This window comes from Hevea brasiliensis, chromosome 4, assembly GCF_030052815.1.
Source record: "Hevea brasiliensis isolate MT/VB/25A 57/8 chromosome 4, ASM3005281v1, whole genome shotgun sequence".
Taxonomy (NCBI): domain Eukaryota; kingdom Viridiplantae; phylum Streptophyta; class Magnoliopsida; order Malpighiales; family Euphorbiaceae; genus Hevea; species Hevea brasiliensis.
The window spans coordinates 115,044,554-115,068,513 of NC_079496.1; the positions used below are offsets into that span (position 1 = coordinate 115,044,554).

The 23,960-nt window shown below is 28.3% G+C and overlaps 3 protein-coding genes across 3 annotated transcripts; 1 reads left to right on the top strand and 2 right to left on the bottom strand.

Moving 5' to 3' along the window:
- Positions 1-1,984: 1,984 nt before the first annotated feature.
- Positions 1,985-3,110, bottom strand: LOC110658225 (uncharacterized). Its single transcript, XM_021815740.2, has one exon. It carries the CDS (start codon positions 2,912-2,914, stop codon positions 2,360-2,362), a length of 555 nt encoding a protein of 184 aa, XP_021671432.2. The 5' UTR covers positions 2,915-3,110; the 3' UTR covers positions 1,985-2,359.
- A 9,283-nt stretch (positions 3,111-12,393) lies between these two features.
- Positions 12,394-16,099, top strand: LOC110635722 (probable receptor-like protein kinase At1g80640). The gene is made up of 10 exons (XM_021785149.2): positions 12,394-12,826; positions 13,192-13,371; positions 13,496-13,746; positions 13,830-13,962; positions 14,117-14,180; positions 14,267-14,363; positions 14,506-14,608; positions 15,128-15,246; positions 15,330-15,419; positions 15,678-16,099. The coding sequence occupies exons 1-10, from the start codon at positions 12,664-12,666 to the stop codon at positions 15,837-15,839; spliced, it is 1,362 nt and encodes a 453-aa protein (XP_021640841.2). The 5' UTR covers positions 12,394-12,663; the 3' UTR covers positions 15,840-16,099.
- Positions 16,100-19,120: 3,021 nt separating this feature from the next.
- On the bottom strand, positions 19,121-23,960 carry LOC110635723 (homogentisate geranylgeranyltransferase). Its single transcript, XM_021785150.2, has 12 exons — positions 23,797-23,960; positions 21,882-22,201; positions 21,619-21,702; positions 21,442-21,516; positions 21,108-21,191; positions 20,932-21,021; positions 20,702-20,803; positions 20,487-20,582; positions 20,283-20,354; positions 20,056-20,157; positions 19,730-19,834; positions 19,121-19,654 (listed from the first exon to the last, which is right to left on the bottom strand). The coding sequence occupies exons 1-12, from the start codon at positions 23,858-23,860 to the stop codon at positions 19,613-19,615; spliced, it is 1,236 nt and encodes a 411-aa protein (XP_021640842.2). The 5' UTR covers positions 23,861-23,960; the 3' UTR covers positions 19,121-19,612.

Below are 23,960 nucleotides of genomic sequence, written 5' to 3' on the forward strand. Positions count from 1 at the left end.
ATTTGGAAAGCAAAAGCCTTCACCTAATGGGATTCCTTTGTCAGGTAAAAATTTTACTTTGAACATGTCCCATCAAGAAAAGGAAACTTTAGCAGCAGATGATCAGATATCCAGAAGCTTGCAAGCTGGCAAAGAAATTGACAACATTGGTACAAATCTAAATGATTTTGTTTTAACTTTTCCTCTAAACTATGGAATATGGGCCCTGAGAAGCATCAGCATATACCTAATTGCTACTTGCTAGCCAAGGCCAAGGATCATATTCTTTCACATTCCCCGTGGATTAGAGCAGTTCTGCTTTAACAAAGTACAGGTGAATTTACCTATTTGCCTCTCTGCTGGACTTGCAGGTGCAGCTGCTCCAGCATGACCCGCCTTCACACATCAGGACAAGGGCAAATTGAGTACAGGTGAATTGCCTATTCGCCTCTCTGCTCGACTTGCAGCTGCTAGAGCATGACCCTCCTTCACACATCAGGACAAGGATGAATTCAATTTCATTTTCATTGCAGTCCATTGAATTGATGGCAGAATTCATTAACTCTTCTCGACCACTTACCAGAGACAGAAAGCCCTCTCTGTCTCAACATTGGTCTACAGAACAAAAAAATGCATCAAAAGTATTGTATCTTGTTCCTTTAATTTTATCAAAGCATAAGCCATCTTTGAAACTTGTCAGTGAATTCACTGAAGTTGGATTTCTCCAACCGAAATCAACAATTTATCATTATATGGAATGGAAAAATAAAATGATCAGGCAACAGCAGACGTCCTCGACAAACCAGTGGAAGGGAGTCTGCTATGCAAATCTAAGTACCTACTTTCTCAGGGAGAGAGAGTGGCACTAAATTCTTGATGAAATTTGCAATTGGGGTTAAGTTCCACTGCATCCATCAACGAGTACCCACTGCGTTTCTCTCTTTATGTGTACCCAAACAATCTTGCTTCTCTACAAAATTGGTAGAATACCAAGCCAGTGCATCTATTTATTCAGCCAACTTAAATAATCAAAACAGAAACTTTCAGCTTCAAAGGAAGGTAATCATCACATGCTTAAGGAACACGATTGAAAAGCATAACGAAAGCATCTAAGATTCTAATGAAATGCTCATCAGAGAAAATATTACCCAGTCCATAATTTTAACACAAAATATACTTCACCTGAGATTGTAATGGCTTCTAATCCATTAGTACTGACGGTATATTACAAAAATTGCAAAATGAATACCATCTAATTAACATAACTGCATTGTCTAAAGATGATCCCATCAAATCAACATAAACATCAACGGCCAGCAGATGGTACAATTGAATGATTGCAGATGACAGCAAATATCGTGTATAATTTGAAGGGTATTCTCTCTGTGCAAAGGTAACCGCAGCCCGAAGGACTATCCAAATCAAGCCAGAACTTGGAACACCAAGCAGTGTTAATCCAGCCATCAACAGCTTAAAAGAGAGAGCTCCTCTTCCAATTTTTTCACTCAGTCTCTTAGAAACTCACTTGCCAACATGAACTACAAACGTTAAAAGACATCATAATAACAAAAGAAAGTAACAGGGTAAATCTATGGAACTTCCTCTTCTTGGGCATAAATTGATTAAACAACTTCGATCCCACATACTTCTTACCAACTACTTGAATTATTAATTGAATCATACAGCTGCTACTCCTTAACTACAAGTACTTGAATTGTTGATTTAACAATAAATATGCATAAGGAGCCAGAGCATTTACCCATTACCTATGCCAATCCGCACAGAAAATGCTTATCAAGCAAGAGCTTTTCAGACTGGAAAAGTTGGGCCTAGTTTGTCCACATGGGTGCAGGGTGCTGCACAAAAAAATGCATAAGTGTGGCTTTGAAACTACGCATCATTAAACACAGTTCAATCTTTTTTTCTACACTTCAGGGAACAAATTCTCAATCAAGCATTAGTCTTCCAAATGGAAAAGAAAGGAGACAGGCTCTGAGAATTAACATTAAAAAAAAAAAAAACAGAAATTTCATTCAGACAACTTATAGCTGCATACAAGATAATACACAAACTAATTCCCAGGTACAATAATATCAGCTGCACCTAAGTAACAGTACTTAAAAAAGACAAACAACATACCACAAAATCCCCCAAATCCCAAACCATACCCCAACTAGATCCTATGCAGATATAATTTAGCTAATCCTAACCAAAGCGATACATTAGCATCACTAATTAGGTACCGCGAAAGTGCCTAATTGCACAATCGCGTAGTTGATAAAGCAAACTCGATCTTCCCCTTGAAAAAATAAGAGAAGACCCGTTGAAAACACAAAAGAGAAACCTTCACATCACACCCCTAAATTCTATGGCCTATTAACTAGAAGCTGAGGCCTAGAATCCGTCGTAAATCACTAGTAGCATCGGTGTTCTTCACACCCACAACACTCTTTTTCATGAAAAAAGCCGGCAAAGGAAGCGAACTGGGTGGCGGCGAAGTAATAAAAGCCGATCCAGCATAAAAGCCATATGCTTTAGACTCAGAGAGTCTGATCTGAGTTGGTACCAGCTCAGGTTCTGGGCCAAGCCAATGAGTCGAACCCAGATCTAGATCTTCAATTTTCTCAACTTTAGCAGACTGAGACACCTTCTCCGGCGTCGTTTTAGCTAATTGTTCACCGCGCTTAAGAATTTTGACATGGCCCATAATCAGGTTATTGGCTGGGACATGAGAAGCAGCAACGGCGGCGCGTGAGGGAGGTGATGTGTTGGGGCTACGCTTCCTACGGTTGGGTTGAGCCCGATTCGGCCGGTTCGGATTTGGCCAATTGGCGTTTCGAGGATGTTTCATGCGAGGAGGAGGCGATATCAAATCTTGTCGAGAAGAAAAAGGATTCTGGAGGGAATCATGAGGATTAAGAACAGCAACACCCATGAGAAAGAAAAATCTAAAGTTTCCTCTGATGCTAGACAACTTTGGTTAATTTGGAAAGAAATGGAGGCAATTTGAGGAGGAAGTATAATTTAGTAAAAGAGAGAGAGGAAAGAGGAAAAGGAGGGAAGAGATAATTTCCACAATGTAATGGGGCGTGAGCTGGAGCATAAGCATGGGGCTATTATTATAGGGCAGGGAAAGCTAGGGAACACATTTCCCAATTGTATTTGCAGTTTATTTAAAAATTAAAAAAAAAAATGCTAGATAACTTAATAAGAAAGTTTATACCTTGACTGTGCTTAAATTTTATTTTGTATTATATTTTAATTTTTAAATTTAAAAAAATTAATTATTATATTTTTAAATATTACATTATATCATATTTTAATTTTTAAATTTAAAAAAAATAATTTATTTAATTTTTAATTTTACACTATCTCATATTTTAATCTTTATAAATTAGATGTATAGGATTATTTACTCTTTTTATGGACTAATAAAATTATTTTAAATATTAAAAATTATAAAAATTATTTTATATATTAATAATATTTTTAAATATTACATTACATTATATTTTAATTTTTAAATTTAAAAAAAATAATTTATTTAATTTTTAATTTTACACTATCTCATATTTTAATCCTTATAATTTAGATGTATAGGATTATTTACTCTTTTTATGGGCTAATAAAATTATTTTAAATATTAAAATTATAAAAATTATTTTATATATTAATATTAAATAATTAAATAATTTATTTCTTAAAATTTATAAATGAAAATATAATATAGTGTGAAAATTTAGTAATTAAATAATTAATTTTTAAAAATTTATGAAATAAAATATAATATAAATTAAAATTTAAGAATTAAATTATAAATTTTCTTATATTAAATATTTGTATTTATATTATCCATTCATTAATTATACTTTAATTAATTTTGTATTACAAATAATTATTTAATAATTATTAAATTTATTTTTATATAAAATCAAATTTATATTAGGTATATTAAAAATTATTATTTAATTTTTAATTTTAAAAATATATTATTTAAAAATATATTAGATGTACCAAAAATCCATATAAAATGTGTTGGAAACATGCATGCCCATAGATAAAGCGATTTCATTACCGTGGCTTTAGTAAGGCGGTTTGAATATTATCATACTTCTCATGAGCAATCCGTGACACTTTTCACTGTTTTCGCAAAAAAAATGTACGGAATTATTATTTAATTTTTATATTTTTTATATTTTAAAAATATATATTATTTAATTTGTTATTTTATTTTTATTAAATTATTTATTTTTTTATTAACTTTTTTTATTATTTATATTATTTAAATTATTATTTATTTTTTATTTAAAAAAATAATTAATTAATTCATATATTTTAAAACTAATTACTATTTAATCTTATATTTTAATAAAATTAATATATTTTAAAAAATATATTATTAAATAAAAATATAAATTTTATTATATAAAGACTATATTTAAATTTATATTTATTTTAAATTTTTTATTTATTAAATATTATTTTTATATTTTTTCTATTAAAAAATAATTTTTTTTAATTATTTAAAAATTTAAAGGAACTAACTTTTTGTACATACAAGTTATCAACAAATGAACGCAAAGATAGAATAATAAAAAAAAAAGTGTAAGTATAAAAGAGAATAAATATAGAAATAAGAGAATATAAGAAAGAAATAAGAAAAAGAGTATTAGGGTAATTTAAGTATAAAAAATAATTATGAAATTAAATTAAATAGTAAATTGATTAATATTAATGATGAAAAAAATTAATAAAAAAATTTAAATAATTTAATAAAAAAATATATAAAATAAATATTATATTTTTTAAAATATAATAATTAAATAATTAATTTTATTAAAATATATAAATTAAATAATAATTTACTCTTTTATCTTTTTTTCCCATAAAAGCACATTTCAAAATATTTTTAATATATTTTAGAATTTTTTATTTAAAAATTTTAAAACTATAAATTAAAAATTATAAAAATATAATGACATAAATAATAATAATTGCGTTATTTACATGCAAGCTTGGAAATTTTATTTTAATTAAAAAAATAAAAAACTAAATGGATTTAATATAAGTTTGAATTTATATAAAAATAATAAAAAAAAAATTTTACATTAAATATTTTTATCAAAATAAGTATATTGTGAATATAATTAAAATAGTAAATACATAAATTTAAATATAATAATTATTAATTTTATTTTCTTAGTAAGGGATGTTGTTCGTAGATTTTTTTTTTCTGTGAGCATTGTAAAATAACAGCAGGTGATTTGACTTAGATAATTTTTTTAATATTTAAATTAGTATAAAAATTAAGTAAAATATAAAATTAATTAAAGAAAATAGCATATCAAAAAATAGAGATTTGAGTTTGAGCTCATACACTCTTATTTAAAGTATAATTTAATATATTAAATAAAATTTCATTTTAAAATAAATTTAATAAAAAAAGATTTATAATTTTAATAAAATGAGATAATTATCTTTAATATATAATATTTATATTAAAATAAAACCCAAAAATCTTAGGGTGATATTATATCAATAATATTACTCATCCAAGATTATATGTAAAATTTAATTTTTATTTCTAAATTTGGAAATATAACAATATTTTCGACCACAAAAATTAATTAGGTTAAGCACAAATAAGCTTATTGATGGATTCAATAATGGAGACTAGGGCGCGTGACAACGTGCAATTGGTAGTGGAGAGGCCCCACCAAAGCCGCGGTTATGACGTGGTTGCAATGACACCGTTGGCGTGGCATAATTATCCGTGATCTTAACTATTCCGCCTTCTTCTTCAATACAATTACAAAAATGCCACCTATCAATAATTCTAGAATGTTCATCTTTTTTTGACAGCCTAGAATGTTCATCTTATTAAAAGTATTTATTTTCTTAATGCATAACATTTTTTAGTACCTTTTTCTTTTTCTTATAAAAGTGGACACGATTAAAGAAAGGTAAATTTACAATTTAATCCCTAATTTTATTTTTACATTATATTTTAATTTATAAATTTTAAAAAATTAATTATTTAATTTTTAAATTTTATATTATATTATATTTTATTTTTAAAATTTTGATAAATAAATTATTTAATCTCTTTAATTTTAATATATAATAATTTATAATTTTAACGGTTAAAAAAATTTTATCCGTTAATACAATGATTAAATTATTAAAAATATTAAAATTATAAAAATTAAAAAGTGATATAATATAAAATTTAAAGGTTAAATAATTAATTTTTATAAATTTAAATATTAAAATGTAATATAATATAAAATTTATGAATTAAATAATTAACAGCATAATATATAATAAATTCAAGTACCAAATTATAAATTTTTCTTAAGAAAAAAAAGGCAGAGGCGTTTGATAAATATAATTTTTGAATAATACTTTAAAAATAATAATTATAAATTTAAGATTTGAAATTTCAATTTTTATTAATTAATAATGTTTAATTATGAATTACTAATGTGTAATTATAATAATTAAATAAAATAAAATTTAATTTAGTACCTATATTTTTTAGATATTTAAAAAATATCATTATCTACTTTTCAGTGTAATTAACAAGTAATTGTTAATTTAAGCTCATTTTATAGATAACAAAAGGTCAGATTTTTATCGTATATAATCCGATCAAATCTTAATAAGATAATTTTTTATAATATATAATCAGGTTTAGAATTAATTTAAATTTAAAAAATGATATTCATAACAGATTTAGGTAAGATTTAAATTTTATATATTAAGTATTTATTATTGAATTCATTACATAAATAATTGATTATAAAATATATATTTTTTATAATAATATCTTATAAATGTTTATATATTATATTTAAATAAATAAAATTTAAATATTTTATAAAATTATTAATTTTTTTAAATATAAATTATTAATAAAAAATTTTATATATATTATTAATTAAAATATATAAAATTAAATGAGATCATATATTTTTTAAATAATAATATTTAAATTTAAAATAAATTTAAATATTATAAATACTAATTAAATAATTTGTCATTCACAGTCCATATATATAATATAATCATAAAAATATAGCTATTTAGAAGCACGCTCTAATAAAAATATAAAAAAAAAAAACTAAATTTTTAGACTCGAGACAGGAGGGACGACTGGGTATCGGTAGGCAGTGATGCAGATGGCAGGGGAGAGACAGTGATGTATTGACTGGAACGCACCGCGTATGGTCAATGAAACCGCTACGAGAAGAACAATAAACAAAAAGAGTAGGTGAATTCGTAAATACGAGGAAAAAGCGAGGGGCTTTTGTAACCACGGAAAAGTAGGTGGGTCCTTTTATTTTTGCAATGACAACTGTAAGTGACAAGTGTCTTCCATCGAGCGACGTGATGCAGACGTCAAAAGGCACTGGGGTGGTTAACCCAATTCAACGAACCGGCTTATGCCACTGCCACTGAGACTTGTCTGGAGGTGGGGAATTTCGAGAATCGAGACGGAAGGCATATTGGGCGGCCCGCTTGGTTTTAGTTCAAACAAACATGACCTTTCTTTGACTGGACTTAGGCTGGGATAGGCCCAGATTCTAGATTGTGGGCCTATTTAGAAATATAATAAATTTTTGGGAAAAACTTCGGATTTGAGAATGCTTTCTGCTTCTTCTTGTTTATTTGAGGCCCTTCCCCTTCGTTTACTAATTAAGCTCCATTTTTCTTACAAATTTTCCTTTAATTATAAAAATATTTTTCATTGACTTATTTTTTTAAGTGCTTCAAATGCTAGAAAATATTAAAAATATTTTTTTAAAAAATATTTTTTGTGAAACAAACATAGCCTTATATATTTTATTTTAACTTATTGCATCCTTGAGTTTTTTAATAATAAATAATTGAATAAATTATTAATTTTATTTTATTATAAAGTAACAAAAAAATTATATATATCAAGTAATGTGTTTAAATTTCATCTATTAATTAAAAAATTAAAAAATTAAATAGTGTAATACATTAAAAAAGGGAAATATAATGAGTAAAAATTAAAGGTGCCCTAGATTTTTCTCAAATAATTTAAATATTAATAATAATTAAGGCAATCCAAGGTGTTTGTCTATGATGTTAGCCAAAATACAAGCTTAAAGTGATATATAAATGATTGATTTGCAACCCTGAAGATGCTTATAATAATAATAATAATAGAGAGGATATTCAAAATTGAATGATGTTGGTCTTAAGAAATAAAAAAAAATAGTTTGGCTTTTAGCATTTGGAGTTTTATTAGACAAATGCCTAAATCTATAAGACATGCCCTACATGTCAAATGGCAAAATTATTACTCCATTGATATAGACATTTGATTAGTGAACTTATTTATCTTAAATTTGGTGTTTTGTTTGCTCATCTCCCTATTTTTATTTTTATTAGGGTTTGAGAGTGTAAGAATTTGAATCTGACTATATCATATGAATAATACGTTTTTAATTACTAAACTAAATTAAGTTAGGTTGATTATCCAAATCTTAATTAACCCTATAAAATTATTTTTCCTTTATATTATCTTTGGAGGAAAGGGCTTACATTAATATATGTTTTAGAAAGGTTTTTAAATTATTAATTTATATAAATTTCATTATTTAGTATATTTGAGACACATTCATCCATGTTTCAAAGACCTTAATTGCTAGGGCCAAGTCAAAAAATTTTCATTATAGGGCAATTAAAGATGTATTTTCAGTAAATTAAACTTTTTATTAATTTATTTTTTAATTAATTTTAAAATATTAATCGAATCGAACTATAATTATAAAAAAATCCAAACTTAATTAAAATTAAAGTATTTGATGGGATGCAAAACTCATTTAATGATAGACTAATAAATATAATACTAATTAAGAATTATAATAACTTCTTAATTAAAAATTAAATTTTAATAATTATATAATGATAATTGCATATATCAAATTATTGTAAAATAAAATTAGTATATTAATAAATATATGAATTAATTAATAAATTTATAAATAAATCTACTTATAACTTTAAACAAGTGAGAGACTTGACGCATTTACCCCACAAATGAAATAAAAACGGAGGCAGAGAATCATTCCCAGAAAAGAAACATAAAACGGCATACATAACAAAGACAAACGGCAAGGCACTGAAACTAAAGCAAATTATGCGCGCAGCCGTTGCTTCTTTTCTTTTTTTATGATATTCTTACAAATTGTCAAATTTTTTTTTTTAACCAAACAAATTGTCAATTAGTAATTGCTTGTTGCATGTTAAAACCCCTCAGCTTCAGCCTTCAGCCCATAAGTTACTGCTTCAATGGGGCCCAATTAATCTCTACCATTGATATTCTTTTCTTGATGAAGATGATGAGGGGAGGAATAATTATAATAAATTAATAATAATAAAGATAGGAAATGGGACCCATATGGGAACACTAGGCCGATGGCTGTGACCTGCTTTGTGTTGATTGCTTACTTTCAAGCATACAATTTACCCAACACGTGAGCAACTTTTTATTTTTTAATTTGGAATTATTTATCATTTGATATTGTAATTATTAAAATGATATGACCGTTGATCCTCTTTCCAACTTAAAAGGTGATAATAGTTCATTCAACATGTCCATGGTTATTCATTTCTTCCTCTACGATTGATCGTAGCTTGCATGTGTTTGAGTTGAGATGCGCGCGATTCTCAGACATTTCGAATCGAAAAATCATATTAAATTTATAAAAATTATATTCAATTAAAATTATTTTAATATTTTAATTTAATTTTAATTATTTATTGAGAATAAAATTAAAATTATATAAAATATAAATTAAAATCAATTTGGTAATTGAATTTATATAAATATTTTTATTTTTTTAGTTATTTTATATATATATATATATTTGTATTAGCATATTTAATTATAAATTAAATATAACTTAATATTATGTTTCATTTATTTATATATTTTTAATAATTTTAGTTATAAATACATTAAATTACTTTATAATTTTTAATTATATTGACATCTCATTTTTAAATATTATAAAATTAATAAATAGTTAAATTATATATTGTATAATGTACTCATGCTATTATATTATTTATGTATTTTATAGTTAAGAATTATATAATTTATAAATAGTTAAAAGATATATTATATATTAGTAATCTAATTTTAAATTTAAATGTTAAATTAAATATTTTTTTAAAAAAATAATTATATTAAATTATTTTAAGGACTGATAATCAAATTAGAATTATATCAAACTAAATTAGAATCATAAAATTAAGAATCGTATCAAGTTCACCAAAATAATGATGAACTGAATTAAAATTATACCGAAATTTCGATTCGATTCTAATTTCTAAAGAGACTCTGAATTGAACTAGAATCACACACCTCTTTATTTAAGGGTTTTGGTGTGTGTAGGGCTTATGCTTGTCTTACATGTCTTACGAATCCCCTAAGCTGTGCTTCTACAGTGTGTGCATTTACTTTGGAAAGAGTTAAATTCGAATTTAATAACTACAAAATGATTTTGATCGGACCGATTTTGATTTAAGCTCATACCAAACCCATATCTAACTATAAAGTCATATTTAAAATATAATAAACACAATTTAAAATTATAATTTTATAATTTTATTAATTATAAAATTATATATGTATGTAAAAAAATTATCTTATAACAATTCATTATTGTGGGGATAGAGGGTGCCCTATAAAACCACCCTAACCTCCTCCTCATTAATCTTTGCATTATTATTGGTAAATTACCCTTATTATTAATGCTATTGTTACTTGGAGGGTCTCTTTTAAGGTTGTTAGGAATGCAAATGTTTGTTAATTGATATTGATACATGAGACTATCCAATTAGTCTTTCTTTAATCATTTGGAGATTAAGAGTTGAATTGCATAAATAACTTTTTTTTTTTTTTATAATACAATTGACATTTTCAAATTTAACAACATAAAAATTTTATATACTATGACTTTATTCGATAACAGCTTTTATACTATTTTGTGTCATAAGTATTTATATTAGTATTTAAAAGTTAAAAAATAAATTATAAAATATTGGGTAAATATTACATATAATTATTTAACTTTATGAGCATTTTCATAAAAATTATTGAATTTTAATTTATTTCATAAAACTCATTAATTTTTAATTTGATTTCATAAATATTACTATAATAAAAAAATTTAAAGATTTTAAGTTAATTAACCTGCTGATCTGCATTGTTTTATAAATAAAAATACCTTATTTTATTAATTTATTAAAAAGAATATTATGCATAAAATGCATTCAATTACTCCGATTTTTATTTACTTTTACAAAATTATTAGTAACTACTAATTAGATAATTTTATTTTTAAAATAGTTGACATACCAATTGATTGGCCTTAAAATCTTTAATTTTCAGTGATTTTTACGAAATTAAATTGAAATTCAACAAGTTTTATAAAAAAAGAAAATAAAATGAAAACACTCATAAACTTAAATGACCACGTATGATAATTGTACATTAAACGATATCTCTTTTAACTTTAAGGTTAGTGTTTTGATTAGTGTCAAAAGGGTAATATAACTATTTTTACGTTTAATAAGTAATCAATAATTATTTTTATTGAATATTTTAAGCTAATCAATAATTTAATTAATTGGATTAGCTGAAATATTTAATTAATTATGGATATAACAAATAAATTATATAATTTTCAGAATGTATCTTATTTCTCTTGAAAATATAAAAATCTTCAAGTTCTTCATATAGAAATCATAAAGACAATTAAAGCATTAATAATTGAAAATAACCACAAATATATATTTTTTTTCATTTATTTTACAAAGATAAGTTATACATGATTTGATACGTAGAAGAATTGGTGTATTAAACTAATTAATAAATTTTATAAATCTTGAATATTTAAATTTAATTTAACAAATATTTTAAATATTTTCTATTTATTATATAATTTATTGAATATAAAATTTGTTTAAAATATATTTTAATATATTAATTAAAAGTTGTTAAAATTTAATTTTAAGTTAAATTGAATATATTATGATTGTCTAAAAAAATATATTATAATTATAAAATTATTAAATAATATATATTTTTTTAAATGGCTTTTCAAATACAGTTCAAATTAATTAAAAAATAAATTTAAAATATTATTTTTATTATTTAATTGAAAACATCAAATTAATATATTTAAAAATAATAAATTTTTTGTCAACAGATGAGCAATTTCTCAAGCAAATTCAAAACAAGGTCACATGATTGGTGTGCACTTGTCCCCACTCCAACGTTAATAAGCTTTTTCCTCTTCTTCTTTGTGTCCCACTTTGTGTTCTTTCTTTTTCCAATTATATTTTTAACCTTTTGCAGGCTTAAAAAGGCAGCAAAAAAAAAAAAAAAAAGAACTATTTTTCTTATAGCTTGCAAACCATTTGAAAAAAAAGCCTGGACGAGTCCAAGAACTAGAAGATCCAAAAACTTGTTTAAGGATCCCAGCAATCCTTAGCCATTGTTAGGTTGTTGTAGTTTTTCAAGTTTGTGATCTCTCTTTCTGTCGTTTTTGAACCCACAAGCGCCACAAGGCACGCAAGGGGCCTAAGATATCGGAAATCTCTTTCATTCATGCTTTTTTTGAATTCGGAAACAAACAAACAATGAAGCTTGTGCTTCTTCTTCTTCTTCTTCTTCTCTATATGCCCTCTTGGATTTTTCACTTCTGTTTCGTACATGCTGTACCTGTACACGACCCTTTTCTTTCCTCTCCAGCTTCCTCTCCTTCTTCTATAGTTTCTGCTTCCATGGCTGCCTTCTCTCCAGGTACTCCAGTTGCTTATAGGCCTTGTTGTTTTTACTCATTTCAGTTTTCTTAACAAAATCTACCCTTTCCCCACTTGAAAACGTTTTTTTTTTAGCTGGTTAGAAGTTATTTGAAAATTCAAATTTCAAAAGTGACCAACAAAATCCGGGGCAATTAACACTACACGCGCAGAAAATTTAGTTGTTAATGGTATTTAAATTATTGGTTGATATGATTGATAATCATCTTTGTGTCTTGATAAAAATGTTACCTTTTTCCATTTCTTTACTCGGTTTTGGCAGAATCTCAAGATTTTAATTTTATGATCTTTCCATTTTTCCAAAGGTTAAGCTTAAGCTCACTTTTATATGTACCTCATTGGCAGGAATTCAATCCCAAATGGGAACAGAAGAAGACCACCACAAGATGAAGTTGGACAAGAAAATAGTCATATTTCTTATTGTTGCTTGTGGCATTCTTGCTATAATCGTTCTTTTCTCTTTATTTGGTTGTTGCATTTATTATTGGAAGTTGTATCAAAGAAAGAAAAATGCCCAGTTCTCAGGTAGCCTCCTTTTTGCATTTACTCCCACTCTGTTTTTTACTTTAAATTTTGTGGTCTGTTATAGTGATATTGCCTAATATTCTTTGTTTTGTTTCTTTCTGTTCTGTGGGTTCTAAATATGAAGAGGTTGAGAAAGGGGTGTCAGCAACGCCAGTCTTGGGTAAATTTAATTCATTGACGATGGTTAGTAACAGGGGATCTGTTTCATTGATTGATTATAAGCTACTGGAGAAGAGTACAAAAAATTTTGGAGATGACAATTTATTGGGCAAGGGTGGATTTGGACGAGTTTATAAAGCATTATTGGAAGATGACAAGCATGTTGCAGTCAAGAAACTAGACTGTGCAGATGAAGATGCCCGGAGAGAATTTGAGGTACTGGAGGTTTACTTGCCCTTTGGTTTTGTTGGATTACTTCTGTCTTTTATTTTTTGTTGACTTATTGCTTGGAATTGCAGAATGAGGTGGATTTGTTAAGCAAAATTCATCACCCAAATATCATTTCTCTTCTGGGTTACTGTGTTCATGAGGACATGGGGTTTATTGTTTACGAATTGATGCAAAATGGGTCCCTTGAAGATCTATTGCATGGTGATACTTTCTTCTCATTATTTTATTTTATTTTCTTTTCTTTTTTGATTGGAAATTGTGCCATGGATGATGAAGTATGGTGTAATGAAATAAAAAAAAAAAACCCAAGTTTTTTAATTTATATTTTTGTTTGTTTGGATTTGTTTATTTATAGGACCTTCTCGTGGATCTTCATTAAGTTGGCACATGCGATTGAAAATTGCTCTTGATATAGCAAGGTGAGGTTGTTTTGCCAATATATTAACCGATTCGGACTGCTAACATTGTTTCTTATGGTATTTCTTTTTGTCCAATTGTTGGCCAGAGGATTAGAATATATGCATGAGTTCTGCAAGCCAGTAGTGATCCATAGAGATCTGAAATCATCTAATATACTTTTGGATTCTAACTTCAATGCCAAGGTAAAAAGAGTACAGAATTATCATCACTTCTATGCTATCTATCTAAAATACACTTGCCATTCAACTATTGCCACTATTTATTATTATTGTTTTATCAAGTTCACTGCCCTCCTCCTCCTCTCTATCTATTGTCTTGTTTCAGCTATCGGATTTTGGTCTTGCTGTAGCTGATAGCTCCCAGAATAGGAACAAGCTCAAGCTTTCAGGCACTGTGGGTTATGTAGCCCCAGAGTATATGTTGGATGGTATGCTATTGCTAACTAAACTTTGTTATTTGGTTAATTCTGACTTTAGGAGAAGCATTTCATTGATAATTCTCATTTGGTTAGATAGTTGTATTAATATTTTAGTACTTAACTATCATAGAGAAAATATTTCCCTTACCGAACTAGATGCAACATAATTTGATGACTTGTGCAATATTTTATTAGGATCTGATGACATTGATAATTATATAATTGGCATTCTCCGAGACCAAGCTGTCTTCAGTCCACATGTACTGCCATTGCCTAGCATCTGCACTTATCATTTTCTTTTCTTTAATCCTAACAACCATATATATGCCCAGAACTCTCCTCTTTCAATTGATACTCAAACTCGAGACCTTACATTTTTAATATCGTCTCTAGCTTCATTATCACTCAACTAAAACTTGTTAGCTTTTTTCCACCTTCTACTTGAATATCTAAAAATTGCTGGATTTTCCAAATTGATATTACTCTTTATTTGGGGTGAAATATCATTCTTTTTATCAAATAATTTAGGTGAGCTAACAGAGAAGAGTGATGTCTATGCTTTTGGAGTTGTCCTTTTGGAACTTCTATTAGGAAGGCGGCCTGTGGAAAAACTGGCACCAGCTCATTGCCAATCTATTGTAACGTGGGTATGTCTTCTGATCCAGTATGAGCCCCTCTTTGTAACTTGGGGTGATCCAGTATTTAATACTTCAGCTTATTTCAATTGCAGGCCTTGCCTCAGCTCACTAGCAGAGCTTCACTTCCAAACATCGTGGATCCTGTGATAAAAGATACTGTGGATGAGAAGTACTTATTCCAGGTTTTTCAACTTAACTACAAGTCATTGTTAATAAATAAACTTAGAATTTATTCTTTTTTTTTGTTAACAATAAATTCTTTTTGGCTTGTGGTGGTTGAGGTTTGCACTAAAGGTTATAATTAATGTATGCTACACTTTTGGAAAGTTCGGAGAGGAGTGGTTGTGTTCAGAGAAGAAGATTTGCTTGTTTGGTTAGACCTTGCTTAGGTAATATATAATTGATGTGGGAATTGGGTTTTGCTTAATCTTTGTGTGCAGGTTGCTGCGGTGGCAGTGCTCTGTGTGCAACCAGAGCCAACGTATCGTCCACTCATAATAGATGTTGTACACTCCTTGGTTCCACTCATTCCTGTTGAGCTTGGAGGGACGCTAAGAGTTGCAACACAGGCTGCACAACCTGGGGTTCACCATAATGGCTAAACAAGAAGAAAATTCTCTGATGTTGATGAACCCTTTTTTTTCAGTTTTTTGTTAGATAAATCAATAGATCAATACCATTGGACTTGATTTGTGCATATTGATGTTCTTGCTGGGAAATTTGTAACTCTAGCAATTTGGGTGGAGAATGGCTTTTCAAGATGGACTGCAGAGTATTTGGAATTTTGTACACATTTGTAAATTGAAACAATTTGTACCCACTATTCAAGTTAACATAGAGTTCTCAGAGATCATTTGCTTGCTTTTCTTCTCTTACACAAAATTAATCCCCAGCACTCAACCATCCTGAATGGTAAAAGGAATTAGAATGTGATTAGTATTCTCAGACAAAAATCTCCCATTACATGGATTTCTGATGGTGAACTTTAGCATTTACTACAAAATTTGAGGTCATATTAACTCAGTAAAACATTTAACTTACCAAAACTTTCCAGGTTTGCTTCTAATCTGCATAACCAATGCTTCTATTATTTCAACTGATATTGTGATATGAATCAACAATTGCATCTGCAAGGTATTCACATTTGGCCAAATTCAATCCAGCCAAGGATATCCTTCCATCTTTCGACAGGTAAACATGCCACTTATTGGTCATATTCTCAGTCTGATCAGACAAGAAAAAGTAAAACAAAAGATAACAGAATACTAGGGAGACACTGTTTCGTAAACAAATATTTCAAATGATTCTAGATGCGTGCAGGCCAATCACAGATTTAGAGCTTGTTACGGCCAAATGATCATGGAAATTGATATGCAATCACAATATAGAAATCAGAGGTTATATTTGATAACCAGTTCAAGTGAAAAGACATACAAGATACTGTTCTTATTTTTCTTTCCTTCTTCCTGTTGGTTTTCTTCCTCTCGACATAACAGAATGACAATATCATGTGAAAGAACATGAAGAAGCTTTTCCAATAAATTTGGAAACAGAATAAAATCATATGTTGTCTTGGAAGATAAGAAATTGCATCAGAATGGCAAGTGAAAAACAGTTAGAATTTACTATCACACGCACACTACACCACAGCAAGAACGAAGGACTGGAAAACAAGAGATCATAACTCATGTATGAGCATATAGTGCAGAATTTGTTATAAATTTACCTGAGCTTTGTTCAAGCCTGTGAAAGAGAACATGCCAATCTGCTTTGGGATAAAAGACCAATCCTTCCCATTCTTATCTTTTGCAGAAAGGCCATCCAATAATTTCTGTCTACTTTTATCCCTCCAGCCATCATCTCCATCTCTGCTTTCCATTCATTGAAGAGAGTTGGATTCCCAGCAGCATTGGCAACAACACTAGCCCCATGTGCAGGAGGATTTGAATACATTGGACGTGCAAGCATTTTCAGTTGGCTCTTAATCCTGAAAGTTTCAAAGGAAAAACTTAAGAATTTAAGCAGGTACTGTGATGTAAGAGAATGCTATCTGAAACTTAACCAAGAAGTTAACAAGCATAACATAGCAAATTGGCTTATGCACCTTGCTGAGGCATCTGCTGATCAATCCAATCCAATCCAATCTGCATACAAATCCTTTATTAGCCCAGAGCCAAGCATCCATAACATACAATTATAACTGATTACATAATATACAAGAGCAACTACATTGATCATAATTAAAATTAAATAGCGAATAAATTTACGGTCCCTAAAATTAACGTATGCCTTATTGTTCAGAAAGAGATTGGATATTTGCTTGTGAAACCGTGCAGTAACACTGCCACTTCCAATCCTCACCTTTCCCTGCCAGAAAGTAGAATAAGTAGCAATGATCGACACCATAAACATCCATTTGCTTGCCAAAAAAAGAAAATTTGCTACTCTAATACTAATTTCAATTCTCAACAAGGAACCATCAGAATCAAATGCAGGAAAATCAGTGAGCAACCAGACACTAAATTTAACTCAAAATTAAAATCTGTTAAAAACTAGCCAAAATCGTTTTGACAAAAATTAGCTTTAAATTGAATCAAAATCCATCTTGTCCATTTCGGATTAAAATTGGGTTTTTTAAAGAAAAAAAATTGAAAAAAAAAAATCAATTGTTAGATTTTATTAAAATGGGATTGAATCAAAATCGAAATCAAGGAAATCCTATGATTCCATCTTGATCCCCTAAAATTAATGAATTGGGGACGCTAATTTTAATCCCAAATTGAAATCAACCTGAACTGAACCGGCGACCATGCCTGGTAGCTTGAGGATTTGCAATTTTTAATTGTTAAATTTTGGCAGTGGAAAATCCAAGGTTTTGACCAAAATTCATAGAATTAAAAATCCAAGGTATGAACCATTCTTCTAACGTCGAGTTATCACCTCATGGATCAAATTTTCTTTTTAAATTTTTTTTTTCAATGGGGTTGTTTATCTTTTGTTCTCTTTAATTGTGGTTATCAAGGAAGGATTTTTATTGGGTAGAAGAAGTAGTTTCAGATTCACGGTTTTATGGTCATCTAAAGGACTGTTCCATTGATGTTGGAGAAAGGCACATTGTTAATTCCACTTGTAAGAAATTGAAAAAAGATTCCAGGGTTTATAGTTCGTGGAAAAGGCTTACTAAAATTACTAGCTATTTTGGCATGGAAAGAAGATCCTTTTACCATTTTAAAGAAGCATACTATTGGGTCAATTATCATAAGTGTTGACACAAATTCCTTATTCCCAGAAATTAACAATTGATTCATTCCTCAATTAATTTTATATTTTAAAAAAAATTATTGCCTATATTAGGGATGGCAATGAGTTGAATTTTTATGGATACCTGATTCGATTGAATTTTAATAGGACTGATTTAGATAACACATAATCAAGTTTGGATTTAAAAAGTAGTATTCGTGACGGGTTCAGATTTTATATATTGAGTATCTGTTATCCAATCTCATTTATATAAATATTTAATTAAATATAAAATATATGTATTTTTTATAATAATATTTATAAATTTTATATTTTTATTTTAAATAAAATAAAATTTAAATATTTTATGAAATTAATAATTTTTAAAATATAAATTATTAATAAAAAATAAATTTTTATGTAGATTATAATTTTAAATATATAAAATTTAACGAATTCGGATATTTTTTAGGTAATAATAATCGGGTTTAGAACAAGTTCGAGTAATTAATAATAAATTTTAATTGGGTTTGAAACGAATTCGAATTTTAAAATATTAATTGAGTTCGGATATTATGATTTTCGCTGGTGCTATATTGTTGCCATACTTAAATATAAATAAGTGCATATAAATAAGTGCATATGATACTCATAGTATATGTAGCAATCATTTATTAGCCAAAAATACAAAGCACTTAAGGTTCTTTGCACTCACCAATTGAATTGGTAAAATTTTCTTAGGCAGGTGTTTCCATTAATATTTTCTATAGAAGTGGAGTGTTTGTCTTGTCCTCCACCATCACCTGCAGTGTTCCTCTTGGTAAAACCACCTTTGCATCAGTGTATTTTTGCTAATCCCATGAGTGATAACCCAACAATGTCTTCGCTTAGCATGCTCCTCTTAGTTTGGGTTCTGAGGAGAGGCTTGTTGGCCAGGTCGGGGTTTAGCTAAGTCTCTCATGCTAAATTTTTCTTGCCCTACTTTTTATTAATAAAATTAACTTATTGCTTATTAAAAAAAAAAAAAAAAACCGAAACCAGCAATGCCTCAATCTCTTTCATCTGTGTTATAACAGTGGTTCCTGGGGGACGTTATTGTCTTCTTGAAGTTGCAAGCCTTTAATATTTGTCACTCTCAACGCACAAAAGGGATAAGGAAATACTCCGCATAGAATAACTGTAAAGGAGATATTGTTTTTGTTAGAATTTTGTCTTATGATTGACTGAAAAAAATTGAGATGGAATCACTTGCCTTCCATATGAACATGTAAAAAGAAGTAATAGACTTCTGGCTGGTGAGATCAACGAATTGTGCTTTCATCCACAAAATCCAAGCAATTGTGCTATGCCCTATCATCTACATCCAACAAATTGATTAATCAGATTTAATTCAGTTGGAAAGCATTTCAGGATTATTTATCCTGAATATACCAAGTCGATGGAAGGGATTTAATCTTAGTGCTCGAAAGCTGATCCAATAATACCCTGACTATAGATACTAAAGGAAAGGATATATATAAGACATTAACGTGCATGAAAAAATTATTAATTGCTTAATGGAGAACAAATAATACATACTGTGATAAGCTTGACTGGTAGGAGCGAAGAAGGAGAAGAAGCTCCGTGTACGACAGCAGCACCATAGGCCACTAATAGCATGTTAACGCAAAGCCAAAAGACCTTGCAAATGAGAGCATTTAATAGATTATTATTTCTTATTTCCTTTTCTTTTCTTGTTCCTGCAGAAATCAAATTCAATGGAATATAACGTGAAATTAATTAATTAATTAATTTTGTTTACTTACTCTTTCTTGGCCAAGGCTGACACTGAAGGATTGGATCCCATAATCTCTGTCCCCCTCCACATCTGGGATGTCCTATTCAAATCCCAGAAATAAATTAACTTTCAATCGCATTGAACTCAATATTTGCATAATCATCCCATTGATAAGTTTCTGAATTCGTCTTTAACAAATATGAGCCATAAGCTCAATGGTTACATTACATACCTTGAATAGTGCAATAACAGCAGAGAAGAAGCACATGAAAGCAGTTGCAAACATCAACGATCTGGGAATAAATATGGATTTTCCAAGAACAAATTTCTGCATTTATAGATCTCTCAGTAACAAATCAGTAAAACAAACTAGAAATATTTTGTGGGCTTGTGTTGTGGCTCTCGAATATGCTGAGTAAATTGTGAAATGAAGAATCTGAGAATTACCTGGATGTGTACAAAGAAGGCAAGTTGAACAACCATTGCTCTTACGATCAGAATACAACTTGCAGCAAGAAAAGCATGTTTCTTCCATCTCAGAAAGGGAAGCTATAAGCACAAGTTCACACACAACACAGTTTCATGAGATTGAATTGTTCAATGAATTTTCAAGTCTCGATGTTCTCTCCATTAGTACAATACAATAAATCATAACGGAGAATTAATAGGAAGCTTACTTCAATGGAATATACACTTCCAAGGGCAAAACTTATAAGGAGGGCTGCAAGAAGTGGTGGAGATTGAAACGTAATTCCCATATAAAGACTCTGATGAATAAACAAGATCCTCTGTAAGTATGAACAGCTTCATGAAGCAATTAAATTAAGGAACACAAGACAAAAACTATATTTACCAGCAATAAAGATGCAGAAACAATTAGGATACCAGTTGCCATTGAGAACTTGCCAGAAGCAAGTGGGAGATAGGGTTTATTTACCTGGTGAAATGGGAACAATTAGGTTACATCTAATATAAATTCAAAATAATTCTTAGATCAAATATTTATTTCCAGATTCGTACAAAATTATAACAGTATGCATTGTGCATATAATTAAAGTTATAATGTGCATACCAATCTCAATATAAATATTTGATTTAAAGACTATCAAACTTATTTTTATATGAGATCGAGCAGCTTTGATGATGCATCTAAGGTACAAATATTCCAATTGATCACTGCTGCTTACCTTGTCAATTTCAACATCAAACAATTGATTCAATCCCACCACGTAAATGTTCATCAACACTGAAGGCACCAGTGCCTGAACAAGTTATCAATTCCCCATTAAATTTTAATTAAGACAAAAATAACTACCTCTTACTAAGTTTAATTACAAGTATATATTCAATAAACCAAAACTTACTTTCAGTAGCCCAATAAAATATGTGGGAGACAGGTCAACAATTGTTTCTACCGGAAGAAGGGAAACTGATGTTATTCCTATAATCTGATCATAATTAAGAACATAAGCTAGTTAATAATCTATATCAAGGGAAAAACTTATCTAAGATCTGCTTTTATCATGGATTTAAAATATAAACATGTGAGTCCCACATGCATGACATGTATTAAGTCCATGATAGATTGGGTATGAAGAAGGAAGAGTTGAGATATGAAACTACTTACAGTGCCAATCACAGTGTGAGGACGTGAAAACTGATATAAGGAATTTAAGTGCTCTAGAATTGGTCCCCTCTTAGAACTTGAACAAATATCATCACCATCCTCAGAATTTGGTGGAAGCCAATTATTCTGTAAAAAAATGGCAGGAATACCATTCTTTCTAATTAGTATACGTAGATTTCTCAACACATATAACTCTTTTTTCCTGCTATTTTTGGCCCAAGATAACGATCTTAAGGAACAAATGATGGGCTTCTTGCACTGGCTTTCTTTCAGGATGTGATTTACTTGTTTCTTTGACACTGTTACTGTTGTAACTTGACCTGAAAAGTAACAGATATTTGATGACATAGTAGCAGCAGTAGTAGTGTTAAAATTGGAAAAAAATTATTATTTAGATCCTTTACTTTTAATAAAATTATTTGCTTGGCTTATGTATTTTAAAATATACTATTTATTCCTTGAACGTCGCTTTGATAAACTCTTAAGTAACTCTCTCAAATTTTTTATTAGTTAATAGATTTTAATATCAATCAAATTAATATTTAGTTTTTAGTCCCTCTATTTTAATAAAACTAATTAGTTGACCTCTATATTTTAAAAAATATTATTATATAGTCTCTCTATTCTAATGAAATTAATTAGTTGATCCTTATACTTTTAAAAACATATTACTTGATTAAATAAAAATTTTATTTTGTGGACACTAAATTTGAATTTACATTTTTTAAAATTGTTTAATTTTTTTTCTAGACTATTATTTTGATAACTATGAAATTTAAAGAACTGATTAACCTTTTTGAGAAGATGGTTTGTCTCAATTTTTATTCAAATATAAAAAATAGAGAAAAAGAGAAAAGGAAAAGGGTGTGAGTGTAGAAGAGAAAAACATGGGGAGAGAGATAAGAGGGGGTAAGAGAGAAATAATAAAAAGAGAATAAGAAGAGTTTGAGCGTAAAAAAAAAAGGGGAGAAACTAAGGAGTTAAGGAAATTAAATTTTAGTGGACTAACTATTGTGTTTCTCAAAATATATGTACCAACTAATTACTTTTATTAAAATAAAATGATTAAATAATAATTTAACTGACATTAACATTCATTAACTAAAAAAAATTGACAGGAAAACTAAATAATTTAATTAATTAAAAATAAGAGGATTAAATAGTGTAATTTTTAAAATAAAAATATAAAATAATTATTTTTTTTAATGTAAGGAGTAAATAATAAGTTTCCTTAATGCAAGGACTAAATAATAAGTTTCCTTTAAAATTTTGTTAATTAAGTGCATGTATTATATATTCAGCCTAAATGAACATGTTGCCAGCTCATTAAATAAATAAATAATAGCAATTGCAGAATAGAAAATCGAAAAAAGAAAAGCCCTATGCAATAATAATAATAATAATAATAATAATAATAATAATCTAAAAATGGTTAAGTAATTTTAATTTATAGTAAAGTTGAATATATATATATATATATATATATATATATATATATATATATATATATATATATAAAAGAAAAGTTTTCATCATTTACCAACTAAATCAATTCTTGATTGGTTGAAATCTTGATTAATGATACAAATTTCCCAGATTTAAATCATAGCAACCATCTCTCTCTTTCTTTCTTCTCATGGAGAGGATTGAGAGCCATAAATTGATCGATTAAACTGAAATATCAAAATAAAGTTTCACAAATTCTGTCTCTCATTATGAACTGGGTTTTCATTTGTTTTCATTCAAAAGAATGTAAGCAGCTTTCTCTATTGCTGAGAATCATGTAAAACTTGAGTTAAATCACTAAGAACAAATGGAACTGAGCTTCTTCATTAAGCTTTAGGAATGAACAACCCCTCCAAAATTGTTTAATTTGGAGGAATAAAAAGCAAATGAGAGATACATAATAACATACCTGGATCAAGGACTTGATACTTTGGAGGGATGTTGAGGCATGGGCTTGGATAGTAATGAAGCATAGTGTACCTCTCTCTCTCTCTCTCTAGCGATCTGCAATTTACAGAATTGTTTTATCAGAATCTTTATAAAATGCAGCTAGTAGTGAAGTGGCTGAGAAGA

Excerpts from the sequence above, each read along its gene's own strand:
- LOC110658225 (XM_021815740.2), bottom strand. The coding sequence starts at position 2,914 with ATGGGTGTTGCTGTTCTTAATCCTCATGATTCCCTCCAGAATCCTTTT.
- LOC110635722 (XM_021785149.2), top strand. The coding sequence starts at position 12,664 with ATGAAGCTTGTGCTTCTTCTTCTTCTTCTTCTTCTCTATATGCCCTCT. Across the intron at positions 13,747-13,829 it reads ATGCCCGGAGAGAATTTGAG|AATGAGGTGGATTTGTTAAG; the intron begins GTACTGGAGGTT and ends TTGGAATTGCAG. Across the intron at positions 15,247-15,329 it reads GCCAATCTATTGTAACGTGG|GCCTTGCCTCAGCTCACTAG; the intron begins GTATGTCTTCTG and ends TTTCAATTGCAG.
- LOC110635723 (XM_021785150.2), bottom strand. The coding sequence starts at position 23,860 with ATGCTTCATTACTATCCAAGCCCATGCCTCAACATCCCTCCAAAGTAT. Across the intron at positions 21,517-21,618 it reads ATTTTATTGGGCTACTGAAA|GCACTGGTGCCTTCAGTGTT; the intron begins GTAAGTTTTGGT and ends TAACTTGTTCAG. Across the intron at positions 19,835-20,055 it reads TACCAGTCAAGCTTATCACA|ATGATAGGGCATAGCACAAT; the intron begins GTATGTATTATT and ends TGTTGGATGTAG.